Source organism: Anguilla rostrata, chromosome 8 (genome assembly GCF_018555375.3).
Source record: "Anguilla rostrata isolate EN2019 chromosome 8, ASM1855537v3, whole genome shotgun sequence".
Lineage (NCBI taxonomy): Eukaryota > Metazoa > Chordata > Actinopteri > Anguilliformes > Anguillidae > Anguilla > Anguilla rostrata.
The window spans coordinates 47,013,399-47,032,406 of NC_057940.1; the positions used below are offsets into that span (position 1 = coordinate 47,013,399).

The following is a 19,008-nucleotide window of genomic DNA, read 5'->3' on the forward strand; positions in this document are numbered from 1 at the left end:
CCTACGCAGGCCCATTTTTACGTGTACTACACAGAAGTATAAAACAGTCTTTAGCGTGATTTAGCATTAGGGTTCTGTATACTTTGTGGTATAACGCCCTAACGGCACACAGTCTCTAATCTCTGTGCTGACTAAAACCCTGAAAGGTGAGGGTCAAGGCCAGGTTCAAAAACATTAGCTAAGCTAGCAAGTTACCTACCTAATAATGAAGATAAAGGTATGATAGACTAAAGCTAGCTGTTTACAGCAACTCCTTCGGTATTCGCTTGACTAGACATTGTGAACAGCTGGATATATAACTGACCTAAATAGTTAACTTTAGTAACTTAACCAGCAATCCATCACTTGGTACTTCATTATCCACAATAACAAGTTTAATAGTTAGCTAAATACCTGAGAAGGATGTCGTTGCTCTGCCATGTTCCAGCGTGAATGATGATGTGCATGCCTTCAGTCAGGGGAGGTAAACACGGCGCTTACCAATGACGCATTTGTCCGAGTGACCAATAATGTCGCCCCTTCCCTTCACCCCGCCTCCATGTCAATATCATGCCAAAACCCCAAGCACGAGAAAAACAGAATCGTAATCATAAAAAATGAAATCGTACTCGTAAAAAATTAAATCGTAAATGAGTGAGAAAAAACAATTGCAATTTAATTTTTTACATTTGTGAACATAACTTTTTCATTTACAATTCAGAAAAATGCATTTGATTTAGTTTTTTTTGATCACGAGAAACATTTCCACATCTACGCCTACAATTTTTTTTTACGCGTGCGATTTTTTTTTCGGACAATACTTCTGGCACAAAAATGACGCCATAGTTAACCTGAACTGTCAGTCAGTGCATTTGGGTTTTACCTCCAAATACTACAATTTAAAGTTAACTTTAATTATGCAAAACGCACAGCAGCCATTTATTTGTTGAGTACTCCTCATGAAAAGAAATGTTAATATTGCTAAAACTAGTGAATGTTCATTGAAAACAGGGACTGGTCAAAAAAAATTGTAAACCTGAACCTCCAGGATACACAGGTTTTGGATATGGTTGATTTAAACCCACATAAAAAACAATGTGCAGTTACAAGAGGTCTGAAGTATTCCTGCTTTAAGCTACAGGGTTAAAGGAGACAGAAACTAACCAGCAGAAGATATGCCCTTTCCCACAATCCACTGCAGGAGCTCGGAGTATGGGGAAGCTGAGGGAATCCGAGGTAATGGCACCAGCGCCCTGTTGTATAAGTCGCACTGCTCTCTCACATCTCGCCGTAGGGCACCATCGAATCGCAGGATTGTTCTCCACAAATGCCTGAAAAGCCATAGGTTGAACAAATATAAATAAATATTGCCAAAGGGAGTATATAGGAAACTTAATTTTACATTGGACACCTTCATGCTCAAACACCCAGTAATGATTTACCTTGCAATCAACTGGAATTTGTATTAGCCAGAAATTGTCAGTCTGTGCCTGGGAAAACTAATCAAAGTCAAGGAAATGTAAAGCCTTCATGGCACTCTGGTCACCAAAATATATAATTATAGGCTAGAGCCTAAATAATGGCTCTTACATTTTCAAATATATATTTCACTTATTTTGTCTAAAATGCACAGCAAGGTATTTTTCTCAACCCAAATTATCCACCAGCAGGCTAGTAGGCTCTGTAGGTACAAAGCAATGATTTCTACTGTATAAAAACCGGACCTTGAAGCTGCCTGCAGGAGCTTAACTTCATGAACACGGATGACGCCTTTTGGCATCATAAATCACTACCATTCGTCGTCAACGAAGTAATTTCCGAAGCTGACTCGGTTTTCTTTTTTTTATCAATGACGGGAGGGTCTGAACTTTGAGTGGTATGTATCTTTAGCCATTCAGGTGCAATCTATAGTGCTTTAACCAGCAGCAGGGAAGCAATGGATGCCAGTAGACTTCATGCTACTTAAAGTTTGTTTGTAAAATCTTGTGAGTTTTTTCCATTTTGAATTCATTTTGAAATGGCTCCAAAGATGCGTTTGAAGAGACAGGTGGATGCTAAAAATGCTCTTGAAGCTATTATTACACACAATGAGTGGTTTTGGGATTGCGGTTCTGCAAAAGTGGAATTTTTTTGCAGATCAGAGGATGAATAATTACTTTTCTTTGGCATGGATCCATTTGAAGACAATATCGGGTGAGTTTGTTTAGTCTTTGACTCCAACATTATGCTGAGAAATCGCTAAACCATTTTTATTGATAGTATTTGCGTTTCTCTGCAAATGTGTGAAAACACGCTAGTATAATAAAACAATGACAGTAAATATATATATATATATATATATATATATATATATATAGTCCACATTAGTTCTGTTGCTATCATAATGTAACACACTTTCCTGTGTATGTTTCTCGCTACAATTACTAATATTGAATATAAAGAAAAGATGCAATTTATGCTGTAGTCTGCCAATGTCTAAATAAATAATACGGTATTCTGTGTGCAGCACGCAGGTAGCAGGGATGGCGAGTTGATATTTCGTTTTAGGCTTAGTTTTTTTCAATGTCATATTTATTATTTGAAATATGTATTATTATTCTATCCGTCTCTGAGGCGCTCTGAAATGTGCATTCTTTGCTAAGCTGAGCAATGGATTAGAATATGTGTCTGACGCCTTTTTCCCACGGCACGCAGGAACTGCCGTCATGGCAAATTGTGGTCACTTACTCACTCACACACGGATGACCTTTGAGGGACGTTTTGTGGGACTTCGTTAGGTGGTGCTTCGTTTAGTAGGATGTTTAGTAGGACGCATGCGCAGGTGGTACGGCACAACATTTTTAAGCACAGCTTTACCGCCTAATGTTACCTTAGCTAACCCTTACATGTTCGCGTTTCACCTACTTTAGTTAACCTAGTCAGCGTTTACGGACCGCCTACTTTAGTTAACCTAGTTAGCGCGTACGAATGCTATCCTGCACGCATAAGTAGGAGCTAAGGACATACAGCTACAACCACTGATACAGATGTATGGACACATGGAGGACAACAAATAACGTTACAGAGGTGAGGACATGCCATAGCTAGCTAGCTATATAGTTAGTACAGGTGCACCGTGGGTCTAGACGGTTTTGTGCTTGTTTTCTCAGGGAATTGCTATCAGCACATCAATGCACTAACCCCGCCCCCCCCCCCCGTTCATGGGAACCACTGCTAACCAAGAGAAACATCAATGTTCATCTCACATTTGAAAAAAACACCTGGATGATCCCCAAGCCTTTTAGGAAAATGTTCTTTAGACAGATGAGGTCCCATTATGTCTGGCGTAAAGCAAATGCAGCTTTTCACAGGAAGAACATCATACCAACAGTCCAACATTGTGGTAGTATGATGGTGTGGGGTTGCTTTGCTGTCACGGGACCTGGACAATTTTCCATTATTGAAAGAACCATGAATTGTGCTCTGTACCAATTCTTAAAAAGAATGTCCAGTCATCTGTCTATGAACTGAAGCGTAACTGAGCTATGCAGCAAGACAGTGATCCAAAACACAAAAGCAAGTCCACATCTGAATGGCTGAAAAGAATATCGAATGTTTACATTTCCTGCATCATACTTTTTCCTTGGAATCTAACAGTTTTAATGTGTTTGACATATCTCAAATATGTCTTTCAGATTTGCAGCGAAAGCATTTTGTTGAACACACTAACCACATAACCCAAGTCAGTGTTCAGTGGATTCAAAAATAACTTATACCAACTATGATTTTTTTTCAAAATGGGAGATAACATAACATAATACAATGACGAGAACAGGCCGTTCAGCCCAACAATGCTCACCATTTTCCTAACTAAATTAGTGCTCTGATTACCTACAGACTAGATAGTATCTAACACTGTATCAAGCCTAGTCTTGAAAATCTCCAGAGTTTCTGCCTCTACTACATGACCTGGCAGGCTATCCAACACATTGATTACTCTCTGTGTGGAAAAAATATTCTTCCTAATGTCTGCATGGAATCTACCTTGTGTTAATTTCAATTTATGTCCCCTTGTTCTACTAACAGAACTCAACCTGAAGAATCTCTTGTAGTTTACTTTGTTGATCACCTTTATGAATTTAAAAGCCTCAATAAAATCACCCCCGAGTCTCCTTTTACTAAGCTTGAAGAGGTTAAGCATCTTATGCCTTTCCGCATAGCTTTTATTTTTCATACCAGGAATCAATTTTGTTGCTCTTCTTTGAACTTCTTCCAGAGCCTCTATATCTTTCATGTGTTGGTTCCCAGAACTGCACACAATACTCCAAGTGTGGTCTAACAAATGTATTGCATAAGATAAGTATAACTTCCTTGGATTTCTACTCAATATTTTATATCCACTACTGATGCTAAATATGACACGTCGTTTGCTGTTCACTTCCTGCAGCAGTACCTCCACTTCAGAACTACTGAAGTTTTTCTTACGTTTGGAGTCCGGTGCTCCACCGTCTTTAGATTTTCGTTTGGGCATTCTTGACTTCTCTCTCAACTTTTCTTTTCAACTTCTGTGTGTGATTTCTGCGTGCGCACACGGCCTTGCAGTCTCATGCCCTCTTATGAGGACTGGCGGGGTGTTTACCTATACTAATTAGGAACAACTGGCACGCGCTTTCAATTTATGAGGACAATGGGATTCATTGTTATAAGAACACGGGTGCAAACAATTCTGCGGTTTAAGAACACGTCATGAATCTGACGTAGACTTTTCTTAGCACCTTTCTCAATAACAAATTTAAGAAAAAACTAAGGAAGATATTGGTGAATGAGGCCCATTGAGTTCACACTACTGTTTGAAGCTGGCGCCAGTAACACACTCCTACCGTAAGGCCCTTTTCATGTCCTGTATGAGCTTAATCCAAATATCCTCACTAGGCACAAGGTGGTCAAATTCTGGAATGTTCTGCACATAAAAATGTCCTTTTACAGAGAGCTACACCCCCACCTCTCTTACTGGATCTATCCTTCCTAATGAGTTTGTACCCTTCTATATTATATTCATCCCCATCCTCATCTCCAAGTCATGTCTCTGTAATGACAACTATGTCATAACCCCCCCTATTTATAGCAGCCTCAATTTCCAAAAAAATCTTTTTTATACTTCTAGCATTTAAGCAAAGACATTTCAGATTATTACTTCTACACATCCTCTTCTGTTCCCCCACTGTCCCAAGCCACCCTTACTACAACTTTGCTTTAACAAGACTTCATTAGTGTTCACACTATTATAAGAAGCGCTGACAGCTTCCATCCTGAAAGTCTGCACTTCCCTACCATTTTCACTTTCTGACCTCCCAGCCCCCAAAGTCCCTAGTTTAAATAATCCTGTGCCAGTTTAAGCATACACTGGCCCAGTGCAGCAGTACCCCTGGTTCAGGTGCAGCCTGTCGCGCTTGTACAGGTCACCCCTGTCCCAGAAGAAGTCCCCAGTGCCCCATAAACCTGTACCCCTCTTTCCTACACCAGGTTTGTAACAACGTGTTAAACCTCCAAATAAAATGTTGCTTTCCTCTACTTGCACGTGGTACCGGTAGTATTCCAGAAAAAAACTACCATGGAGGTTCTGCTCCTAATCTTTTCTGCTAACTCCACAAATTTGTCCTGCAGAACCTCAAACCTACCTTTACCTATGTCATTGGTTCCTGCCTGAACCATGACTACTGGATCCCTCCCCGCTCTGGCCAGGAGCTTGTCCGCACACTCCAGGAGATCTCCTACCTGGGCACCAGGCAGGCAACATACCATATGAGACTCCTTTTCATGCAAACACACTATGCTATCTACCCCCTAATAATTGAATCCCCCACTCTCACTGACTCCCTTTTCTGAGAGGATCTCAGGTGATCTGAGAGGTGCCTAGTGGCTCCTCAGTCCTCCCACTTTCAGGGTTAAGAGCCAGATTCAATTCTTGCAAGGGCTGGAATCGGTTGGACACCACAACCTCTGTAGATATCACCCCTGTGTGGTGTGCACGCCCTCTTTGCGGCTGCGCGCCACTGTCACCCATGTATCTCTCCGTGCCTGCTCTGGCTTCTCCTCCCTTCCCAGCTGTGGCGTGCACACCAAGTCATTAGAGGACACACTACTCAGTTCCTGGAACTCTGATAATTGTAAACTGTGGAGTCCAGCAAGCTGGCCCTCAAATCTTGCTCTCAAGGTGCTCAACCAGTTAGCAACAGTAGCAGACAAACTTGCCCTGGAAATCGCTTTCCAGAAGCAAGATCATCCTGCAACCCTCACACAACTGTGGCCACATTTTTAGCCCCTAACTATCACCCTATCTCTCCCTATGTCTACAGTAAGTTACTGCTGAAACGGAAGCACCAAGACCATACTTTAAAAAACAGGTGGCTCTGGACAACAAGCAGCAAAAACTGGAGAGGAATAAATAAATTAATTAAAGCCGCAAGCGGAGGGGTCCAAGCATTGGCACAAGTGTGCCCCCTATGGAGCGATGTTTAAATGGTTTTGTCCTCATGATCACATACCTTCACCCAACATATCTACTGCATCGCCATGGATGTCTCCTAGCCGCTAGGCGTAAAGACCTTTACTATGTCGTAACATTAAAGGCTGTTTTATACTTCTGCATAGTACACAAAAAAATGGGTCTGTGTAGGGGTTGTACGCAATGTGCGGCATGTGTGACGGTTGCAGACCAAGGCCACCTCCTCAAGAAATTAAAAGTGCATAGTTAGTAACCAGTGCCCGCATTCGCCGTAAAGAAGATGATTGGTTGACTGCAGACATGAGGTCACTGGCATACGGCTCTGACTAACAGGTTATAACAGTTGATTCACAAAACCGATAGGCAACGTTAAATATGCAACTAAAAGCGCTTTTGTCAGGTGAATGTCTTCGTTGCAACAAGTTACATCTAGCTGAGCATTTTTGTGGTCATTGTTGCAGTATTTAGAAGGTTGCTTGGACCCCCCATTTTTATCTAACATTAACCCTCTGGGGTCGAGAGCTCCGCCGGCGGAGCTCGACAAGATTAAATTTACTTTTGTTGCTATTTGGATGATTAACTTTGCGAGCTTTTAGCATACAGACACAACAAAGACATTGACAGAAACCTTAGAATCGTGGCATTCCAATGTGTCCATTGGCAAATAATATGAATTGTTTTAAGCTATTTAAAATTAGATCAAATAGACCATTGCCATGTGCTAAGCCTTTCTCATTAATATGTGATTTTCGCTCGGCAGTAAGTACGCCCAGACCACATTCACAAGATAATGACATGCTAATTGCTATCGATGGCAGGGGAGGGACGATGCGTTTGATGTGCGAGAGCGCCTACTGTAAACAAGGATAAAATGTCATACAGAAGCATAGCCCACGTCTTCTCGGGCAATCCTTACATTTCATTTCGGAAAATCGCACAAATGACTGGACTCGACGTTCTTCATGCTTTGTGGGAGAGCGACTGATGAAGAACGGTGTCATTTCGAACTGAGAACTAATCCAGCTGAGGATCAACTTCATGAGTAAGTGTATTTCTTACGATAATATTGGTAGTGTGTACTGTATTGCAACTTATCTGTGTGTTTGTAGGAATATCCAGTAATATGCGCGTTTGTAAATTCCCACACTACGAACGATTCAATACTGCATCTCAAAAAATTGCACTGTAACTGTATTTTATTTGACCACTGTATGTAAATAACCTATGCGTGGCATGTATTGGCGTGACTAGGATTCTAAAACTGGGTGTCCTCGCACAATCGATATTAGCATATTGCATGTAAGTTCGGGACATAAACTAACCACTTAGCTAAAAAAACCTACTTCAGATTGAGGCATTGTCAGCTTTTTATGAGTTGCGTGAGTTTAGCTAATGTTGTTTCATTGATAACTTTTATTATTTGTAAATATGTGTACTGTATTGCAATTTATGTGTGTGTTTGTAGGAATATCCAGTAATATGCGCGTTTGTAAATTTCCACACTAACCGTTGCATCTCAAAATTATAGGCTACCTCTCTGCGTCTGGCTGTGTTTGTTCGGTTCTTTGTTTGTATAAGATATAACTGTCACATTTCCTAAGTTTTGTTTTCATTAGTCAGTGATTTGTCCTTTTTTTTGTAAATCACATTGTTGTTGAAGGGAGTGTGCTATATAAATAAAGTTTGATTTGATGTCACATTTCCTAACAATTTTGTTTCTATTATATTTACAGAGATGCTGATCAGGAAACACGGCCTAGTTCACCACCTGCTAAGAGGCCACGCAAGCGTGGCAAGAGGACACCAGTCTCACAAGCAGCTCAGCCAGCTCGGTCATGGAAAACTGAGAAAGCTGCTGGTGTGGCTCCACTGGTGATGTGTTTCTGTCCTGCGCGTGAACCCGGAGTGCAGCTGAGTCCGGCAGAAGCCCACACTCCTCTGGAGTCAAATTAATTGTGTGCGTGAAGCAGAAATAATGGTTTATATTGTGTAAATGCTCTTTTTATATTATGCACCTTGCCTAATAAAGCCAGGTGTGAATAGCCTACTTCGCTGGCAGGTCCTCCTACCCAATAAATATTCATTACAGAAAGGCCATTAGCCCTCCCATTTTCACCTGGTGTTGAAAAATAATAGTCACAACACTTACTTTTAGCAATTTATTTTATATTTCTCATTGGATTTGCTAAAATATTTTGTCATATTTTGATACTCAAGACCTTGATGAACACATTTCAGTGACCAAAAATCTTAGTTACAATTGTTTAGTGTGTTTTATTACAACATTCCTGTGCATGTTCAAAACTACTGTTTACAGTTTGTGTGTTTTTAGAGCAGTTTACAATCCACACATGATTATGACCTACTTACTGCTGCCATATTATTGTAGCTGAGTTTGTGTTGAAAACAAATATATGAAACACTTTGGAATCACTGTATATAAAGTTGATGAAATTTACACAAATGTCAGAGCATCGCACAATCACCAGTGTGCCTCATTTTACCCCTAGACCCCAGAGGGTTAAGGGAATTGGGGCTGCCATGACCAGCATGTCTGTAATGTTCAGCCATTTGGTATTTGTCATTAGAAGTCCTAATGGCATAAACATGCTCAGACACCCTGTCCCTCAGTCTACGTTTAGTTCAACCTACATAGAAACAACCACATTCGCACTCCAACCTATATACTACATAAGCTGTATTGCAGTTGACAAATGAATGTATAAAATACGTTCTGGGTCAACCAGTGTCTTTGAACATGTTGGATTTTACTATGTGATGACAATGATTACAGTTCCCACATGGGTGGTTGCCTGTGGGTTTGGAGAGCCAACTAGGCTTGGTTAAGGGAGCCAGGTCACTGCGTACCAACTTGTCCTTTAGGGTTGGTGCCCGCCTATAAGAAAAGGCTGGGGGCTCTGTGAACACTTCACACTAAGTAGGATCACTTTCAATAATGCTCCAGTTGCATTTTATGATGTCCTTGACACAAGCTGCCTCTTGGCTGTGTTGGGTCACTAAATAAATTTGTTTGGATTTTTGAGACCTGTGTGACTGTTTGAGAAGACTACCTCTCTCCAGAGATTTTGCTTTGGTGAGGGACTGGTTTAACAAACTTGGCTTGTATCCCCGTTGCTGAAACCTAGCGTAAATCTCCACAGCCTTCTCCTCAAAGTCATCCTCTCTGTCAAAAATGCGACGCAGTCTTTGAAATTGTCCAAAAGGTATGTTCTTAATCAAACTAGGGGGATGAAAACTGTCTGCTCAGTATAAAAACTTTGTATAAAAATATTTCTGCAGACATTTCAGAAAGATACAAATTGCACTCAATGCTCTGGTGCGGCGCCCCCCCCCCGCCCCTCATCTTTGCTGTTATTATTATTATTATTATTATTATTATTATGTGTTACGCCATAATCTGCAATTACAGAAAAACCGCTGGGTAATGTTTGATTAAATTTGGCACAATGGTAGATTCATGGGGACATTAACCTTGAACTTCACCACAATTGGCCACATGGTGGCACTATAGTGGACAATTAAATTAAAATTTTCAGAAAATTATTACTCCAGCCTCCTTTGTTGAAGACACATGAGACCAATGTCAATAGATCTGTCTTCTCTTGTACTAAATGGTAAATGGACTGCATTTATATAGCGCTTTTATCCAAAGCGCTTTACAATTGATGCCTCTCATTCGCCAGAGCAGTTAGGGGTTAGGTGACATGCCCAGGGCGGGGTTTGAACCGGCAACCCTCCGACTGCCAGACAATCGGTCTTACCTCCTGAGCTATGTCGCCCCATAATATACTATACTAATATACTAATAATTCCATAAATCCCACCATTTTGAGTTCTCCACCATTTATAATAGTTCGAAAAACATTTTAAAAACATCTCCTCCTAGACTATTTGACATTAACAAGGATCATCAATTTGTCCTTTAAAAAAATTATGCAAAAAAAAAACGTTTATAATCCAAAACACAAGGCCACAGTAAACCGGTAATATCAATGTGGGTGTAGCTAATCACACAATTTTGAATAACTCCCAAGAAGTTTGACATTCAGTTGAGGCAAAAAGTTTACATACACCTAGGCTAAAGATATTCAAACTCAGTTTTTTACAACTTTTTTACATTTCATGTTACCATACATATTTTTTGGCAAACCAGTTAGGCCTTCTACTTTATTCACATCGCAGATCATTTTTAAATACAATCGATTAGGAACAGATTTATTTCAGCTTTATATCAGAATTTCAGTCGGTCAAAATTTTGCATACACCAAGTTGACTGTCTCTTTAAACAGTCTGGAAGATTACAGAAATTGATATAATGACTTCTTAGAAGCTTCTTATTGGCCAACTGTCATAATTAAGAGTTAATTGGGAGTTAATTGTATTCAAGAGCCTACCTTTACAGCCACTGCCTTTTTGCCATTGAAACCAAGGGAAAATTCAAGCAACTCAGCCAAGACCTCAGAAAAAAAGTTGTGGACCTCCACAAGTCCGGTTCCTCCTTAGGAGCAATTTCCAAACAACTGAAGGTACCATGAGCATCTGTACAAACAATTGTATGCAAATATAAAAATCTTGGGACCACACAGACTTTGTTAAACCATTGTTAAAGAAGGAGGCACAAATGAACTCCCAGGGCTGAATGAACTTTGGTTTGAAAGGTTCAAATGAACTCCAAAACAACAACAAAAGACCTGGTGAATGAGGTGGAGGCATCAGGTACCAAAGTATCTACATCTACCATTAAGAGAATCCTACATCGTCATGCAAGCAAGAAGCCCCCACTCAAAGACCAGCATAAAAAAGCCAGAATTAAGTTTTCAGGTGATCACCAGGACAAAGTGGAGGAGTGTTCTCTGGTCAGATGAAACAAAAATTGAACTATTTGGCCATAATGATCAGCGCCATGTTTCGAAGAACAAGCGCAAATCCGCAATAGCTGCGACCGCACATGCGCATGCATCCATGCATCCACGCATACATCCTCACACAAACAGGTGACCTCTTCTTCTGTTCATGACCAACCTTTCCACAAAACCTTGTGCAAATCTGTGAATCCATTCGGGAGTTATGCGCCTTTTTGTCATAGGCCATGCCCATCACCACGCCCCCTCACATACCCTCAAACAAACACGTGACCTCTTCTTTGGCTCATGACCAAGCTTTCCACAAAATCTTGTGCAAATCTGTGAATCAGTTAAGCAATTAAAAGGCAATGCCACCAATGTTTGAATGTCTTTAGCCCAGGTGTTTGTAAACTTTTGGCCTCAACTGTAAATAGATGGAACTTATTAGATATATTGGCACTCCCATCAAGAGCATAAACTTAAAGCACTGGCCCAATTGAAACACATGGTGGTGCTATTGATCACAATATTTTTGAAATTCACAAAAAAATCACTGCTGTCTTTTTGCGATTAAAATTTGCTGTAGTGATTTCCTCATCTGGAACCCATATCTTTATCTTATTTGTCGCCACAATCTTGGATAGCCACCATTTTGGAAATGCTATTAGCCATTTTCCTCTAGCCCGATTCTGGTCTAACCACATGAGTGAGACATATGAAACCTGGTGAAGAGGTATTGTGTACCTCCCTTTGGCCACTGTATGATTTTGGCACTGACTGGTCACTTGATAAGTTGTGGATAATTGGCTGTGTGTACTTGGAACCCATGTATTGCTGCTTGAAGCTATATTTTTTTTCTTATATTTGACCTTCTTTCATCATTGTTTTACTGTTATCAAACATTGAGTTAATTGTTCTGTTGTTTACTCTTACGTTCTGTAAAGCACTTTGTGATGCATCCTATGTACAAAAGGTGCTATACAAATAAAGTTATTATTATATAAAAACAAGGGTGTCTTTGATGAGATAAACCACACTTTCTGAACACAGCTGATGCAGCTGTGATAGTCCTGTAACACTACATCATTAGTTCCATACTAAATGGCATTTTCTAACAATATGAGCTTTGAAGAGATATCTGAATGCAATAAGGAAATGTTCAATGGAAGTATACAGTTAACTTTAAAGAAAAACCACAATGTCAGAATCAATAGGAAAAAAACATGATTCCACTCAACATCAGAAACCAATAGACACCCTCAGACTTACCAAAAAAGGATTCTAACTTGACCTACAGTTAAGCCCAAAATTAATCATACCCATGCCAAATTTTCAGTTATAGTGAATTTTTATTTGACGAATAGGTTTCTTCTGGCTGGAAATGACATAAGAAGGTGACAAAAGACGGTAAGACATTGTGTTAGCGATATGAATGAAAAATATTACCAATTTTTAATGTTTTTTTTTTTTACATTTTGACAAAACATTCCATGTCCAAAATGATTCATACCCCTTGAAATTGTCGCACATTTTTGAGGAAATGCAAGCTTCTATACCATTCCAAATGTCCTGGCAATTTCTACCATGTTCCGATTTAGAGACCCGCACCCGATCACACATTACCGTTATTTCACATTATTTTGCAGCTGTTGCATATGACATACCCAGCACTTGACTCGTCATGGTTAAGTATTTCACTAAATCGCTCTCACACGGAACTTTTCTGCCCTTCTTTTTTTTTGTTATTAATTCTTTTTAAATTTTCTCTAGGATCTTTTTTGCCTCCATTGCTGCTTAAGACAAATGGATGCCACAGTTGGCGCAATGGGAGTCTAGTTTGCTAATATGTGCCTGACGAAAAATGAAGCTTAAAATACGTTCACATTTTAGAGAATGTAATTAATATTTTCCTCATTAATGATGAATTATTACACCCACCCGCAACCCATCCGCTATTAATCAGAATGTTAATTTTGATGACTCGGCACGCCCGATCTGCGGATTAACCGCGGTGCCCGCAGATATAACTGAGATCCGCGCATCACTAATACACACATGCCTTATTTTTCCCCCATCCGCAGCAAAGAAGAATATCAGGGTCAGAGCCAATCAGAGGCAGAGTAGGGGCGGGTCGTCGCAGAATACAGGTGGGGAAAAAACAGGCTACACACATACACACACAGAGATAGACCTGCTAAATGTCAGGCGCACCGGTGCGACCAATTAAAATATTGCACATGTGAATATTTATTCACATGTGCAACCAAAATGGTCGCACTCTGGAGCCTTGATGTGTTTGGGTGGCAGTGTAGTATATTGGCCTTGTAACCTAAAGGTCACAAGTTCGATTCCCTGGTAGGACACTGCCGATGTACCCTTAAGCAAGGTACTTAACTGCCATTGCTTCAGTATATATCCAAGCTGTATCACTGGATACAATGTAATTGTTATGGAAATAAGTTGTCTGCTATATGCCTGTGATAATGATGAAGATTTTACAGCTACTTTCAGCCCAGCATTTAAATTCTGAACTGGTAATATAGCCACTGTTGTGGCACGTCAGAGCTGACACAAACCTTTATGTCAAACTGCAGATAGCGCTTATCCATCTCCCGGGAAACCACACTCTCTATAACCTCCACAGGAACCAGCTGGAAGCAGTCATAGGCTGGACAAAAGATGTTATGTGCTTCTCCCTCCTGGATCTTCAGATTCAAAAACCTGGCACAAAGACCACAAAGGATAAGAGCACAACTCATTTATGTATACTTATTTCATAGACACTCATAAGTGATCTGCAAACTGCACTACATATGATAAGGGATTAAAAAAAAAGAAATAACCAGTTTTAAATGATGATGGAGATGCATTAAAATAAGAACGTGTTTTCCGATGTAAAGTAAATAAAACTTTTTTGCAACCCAAGGGAGAAAAACTTGGATCTTTGAGTTACTCAAAACTTACCCTTCCCAGCATGTTCGGCAGAACTCATGCCCACATGACATATCAATGGGGTCCTCAAACACAGAGATGGCACTCATACAGATGCCGCACTGCCAAAGAGAAACACATGAAGCCACAGTCCTATCAGATGTGATTGACATCCATTTAAACAATCGTTGTTCAAATTGTACTTTAAGTATGGCTACATGTTTGAATTAACATTCCAAAGACCCTCCCGTTGCACAAGGATCACAATATTTGACTTTTATATAAAGGCAATGAAAGACAATTTGAAACTAAGATTGTAGCATTTTAATCATTTCAAATAGGGTGGTTTTGTGTTTACCTATTAGTACACAAATAATTATTAAAAATATCACTGAAAGATAACATTGTTTTCACCCTGATCCTGGCTGGCAATCGCTATAAACAATATTTGTCACATTAGTGAATTTTCTTTAATAAGGCAAGTTGACAGTCATATTAGCATCATGTGCCTTGTGCCAAATATAAAACAGGCAACTTCGGTAACTGAAAATGATACATTTACTGATATCAAATTTTAATACATTGTCCCTAAACAATGCATTGTGAAACAAATTCTCGATTAATATTTTGGAATGAACAAATTGTTAGAAGCCAGCCCTAGATTCCATTCAAAATGGTTAGGGGGAAATAGCAACAGCCCAAATATTGAGTAGACTCTTATAATAAGGGCAGTACGGTGGCGCCCCAGGCCTTTTGGTGTGGAGTTTGCATGTTCTCCCCGTGTCTGCGTGGGTTTCTGGTTTCTTCCCACAGTCCAAAGACATGCATGTTAGGTCAACTGCAGAGCCTAAATTGCCCCTAGGAGTGCATGGGCTGTGTGCCCTGCGATGGACTGGCAAGCTGTCCAGGATGTATTCCTTTCTCTTTCCCAATTCATGCTGGGATAGGCTCCAGAACCTCCCTTGACCCTGACCAGGAATAAGCGGGTATAGGCAATAGAGTATTCCAACTCATGAACACTTATCATGCAACCACTTATTCATTAGACCCCATCCCACCTACAGTCCTCCAGTATATATCCGGTGAGAATCCTTCCATACGTACCTTGTCTGTGGCTATGTTTCCTCTGAATTTAAGATGGCAAGATGACTTTAAGATGTTACCCCAACCCTTAAGAAACCTATCGACTTCTCTGATGTCAAGAACTATCAACTATCCCTTCTACCTTTGCTGTCCAAAACCCTTGAATGAGCAGTGCTTAACCTCTTAGCGCAAAGCCCCTAGTGGTTGGCACGCCAGTGTGCCGAGATTACTACACACAGACATTCGGTGCTACTGCAACCAAAGTATGAGTTAAAAACAGAAAGGCGTTGTTTTAGTTTCATTAGTAGACGATACACGACAACTATACCGAATACGGAGTTTCGCAGTGCCACCATTGTCGCTCTGGTCATTCATTTAACACGCACCCCCTCCCTGCAGTCTCATCTAGAAAAAAAACCTCTCCCATGACATAATGGACAATATTGTCTATCTTGGAATTCATAAAAATATTCTTTCACCACTAAAAAATCGTATTCCGTCATAGCAACAAGATAAACCCGACAATAGCCCTAAGATATGCCTATACAGCAGTGAAAACACTGCACAATGAATAACGAAATAAACGAGAAAAAGTTTTTAAAATTGATACAATGTCATGCTACAGTCAATATCTGGGACTAGATATTGAATAAATATACAACCTTACCATTGGTTTTACGCATAGATGTCCCTTTTGAGACTGAGTGGTCATATATTGTCTTGGACAATCCGTTTGGGAAATATACACGCATGTGTGATGCCTGGGTACCTTCCAAAATAGCTGTGCGTAATACCACACCTGTTGTTTATGGTGTCGTCGCCCTTTTTAGTACAGTCTGGCTTGATTGACAATTCATTTAGTAGGTGAGAGTATAAGCTTTCTAACGATGTATAACATGTCTAACTCTGCTTTTGGAATAGCGTTTTATAGGTCAGCATAACCAAAAATGTTCTTATCATCACATTCAATTACGCATTCACACTGTGGTAGCAGTAAAACTAAGACGCTGCTAACAAAGCGTTGTCAACGATTTTTCGTAAATTCTTGAAAATACTATTATTGAGGACTTCTGGACATAGCTAAGCCATATGTTTGCTGATAGACCTAGCTGACATCGTTTTCTGGAGCAAAACAACAGTATCATTGATACTGTCTCTGTCTCCATCTACTGAACATAGATGAGATTTCATCATTGCTGTGTAAGTATTACTGCTCAAAATATTTCGGTTATATACGTTATTTTTGAAATTGAGTGTCTTTAAATAGGTTAGTGGTGTTATATAATGTGGATATTTAACACTGTAATGTAAGCGTTGGATGGTAGTGTAATAGTTATTGTGAAGCATGCAACAGTGATGACATGAGAGTTGGAACATTGCCAAAGCGTGGTGGACGGTTGAAAATTGTTTTCATGTCGTCCCATCCCCATACAAGAAAACATACGACAGTACAGAGTATAGAAATACATACAAGAGTTAATTATTACACATTTAGGTACTGTACCGCATTGTGTGACCATATTTTTGCATTATTTTTTAAATCTAATAGCAATGTTTCATCTTAAACCTTCATAAGGGGCTCATTTATATGCTTTATAATGGAGAAAAAGCATTTTATTTAATTTTGGAGAGATTTTGGATATGTTTCTGGACCCCTAGATATTTTAGACCACTGTACTGACTGAAAGCTTGTAATTCCGAAAATGATGCAACAGTGATTTTCTTGAGTCAAAACAGTTGATTTGTAGTGAAATACGTGAATATATTGTGATTCACAGCAACACATAATTTAGACATTTTGGATAGATTTGGAGATGCTGGGTACACTGCTTAGTTTTTGCTTCATACATCTGTAGTAGTTCTACATATCCACTCTTAGATTTTATGAACTTTTTTGAAGTTTTTGACCCAGCACATGTATAGTTTAACCAGCTGTATATATGCAATCTCTCAGTATTTCATTGATTTTTTTGTCTAGGCATTTGTGGCACTTTATTTCTTCCAAAATTATGAATATAAACTTAGTATTGTAAATTGTACAAATATCTTGCTTCATTAAAGCCATTTCTCAAGTCTCTGTGATGCTCGCATCTGGAGTTATAAAGCTTTTAATAGGGTACCCCCTAAATGGGCAAGGATTAGCCATATTTGGCATGTGCGCAAAGGGGTTAATCAACTAGCACCTTTTCTCCCTCAGAACAACCTGCTTGACCCTCACTAGTCTGGCTTTCAAACCAGGCACTCAACAGAGACTGCCCTCCTGGATGTGATGGAGGCACTTGCCATTGCAAGAGCCTCATCCCTCTCCTCTGTCCTGATCCTCCTAGACCTGTCTGCATCATTCAACATGATCAACTGCAAACTACTCAAAACCGCTTTGGCTGAGACGGGCATGTCTAGGACTGCACTCTCTTGGTTTTTTTCCTATTGTGCAGATAGCTCCTACCAGGTCACCTGGATGTATTCTGTCTTTGCACCTCGTCCTTTTGTTACAGGAGTCTAGGGTCTCCTGTACTGGGGCCTCTGCTGTTCTCCACTTACACTAAATCTCTTGGTTCAGTCATTAATTCGCATGGCTTCTCTTACCACTGTTACCACTGACAACTCTTCTTCTCTTTCCTGCCCTCTGCCATACAGGTCAATGAGAGAATATCAGCCCGCCTGGCTGACATCTCAACATGAATGGCAAGGCATCACCTGAAGCTTAACCTCAACAAGACCGAGCTGCTGTTCATCCCTCACAAGACCTCCCTACTACGGGAGCTCTAAATCACTGTTGATAACACCACAGTGACTGCCTCTCACCATGCAAAGAGCCTGGGGGTGGTCCTGGATGATCAGCTGGACCTCAAGAAGCACATCACAACAACATCACGGTCATACAGATTCCTCCTGTACAACATCAGTAGGATTCAAGCATACCTGATCATGCACTCCACCCGGCAACTTGACCAGGCTATGGTAATCTCTCGTCTAGATTACTGCAACTCCCTCCTTGCAAGCATGCCAGCCAGTGCCATACAGTCACTACCGATATTCAGAAAGCTAATGCCAAACATGTCAATCCCCGGCTGAGGTCACTCAACTGGCTACCAGTTAAGGCCAGGATCAGATTCAGTCCTGACCCTCACCTACACTGCAGCTAATAGGACAGCCTCTACCTACGTACAGGACATAATTCAATCATGATTCACGCCAGCTCGACCACTCCGCTCTGCTGCAGCAGGGCAACTTGCACTCCCTGCCATGCAGGTGAATGGTTCTCGCTTGTCCCAACCATGAAGCTCCTCCACCCTAACTTCCCAATTATGGAATGAACTCCCTGCTCCTCTACGAACCACCTTCCACCGTGGCCCGAAGACACATCTGTTCATACTGTACCTGGACTAACTATCACTACTCTGCAGGGCACTCCCAATCTAGGATTGCTCTTATTATTTGAATCCATCTAATTTGTTCCTGTAGCACTTTCATGTTACACCTCCATCCACCACTTGTATTGTTATCTTGATGTTGTAGCTTGTTTTCATGCCTCCTAGTTTCACTTACCATTACTTTCTGACCTAGCCTATGCTTACTGTGTGAACTGCACTTAAGGTGTTCATGGCTATGAATAACATGTAATATGTTACATAATAAGTAGGCTATTGTACCTTATCAGACCTG

General features: G+C 40.4%; 1 protein-coding gene across 10 annotated transcripts in view; it reads right to left on the bottom strand.

Moving 5' to 3' along the window:
* The window catches only part of LOC135261819 (ankyrin repeat and IBR domain-containing protein 1), a 226,930-nt gene that overhangs the window by 155,122 nt on the left and 52,800 nt on the right, over nt 1–19,008 (bottom strand). For all 10 annotated transcript variants that reach the window (XM_064348453.1, XM_064348454.1, XM_064348448.1 and 7 more), the window contains exons 7-9: nt 14,293–14,381; nt 13,905–14,049; nt 1,144–1,310 (exon numbers count right to left, since the gene is read on the bottom strand). In XM_064348453.1, coding sequence (XP_064204523.1) covers nt 1,144–1,310; nt 13,905–14,049; nt 14,293–14,381 — 401 coding nt within the window. The remainder of the gene's footprint in view (nt 1–1,143; nt 1,311–13,904; nt 14,050–14,292; nt 14,382–19,008) is intronic.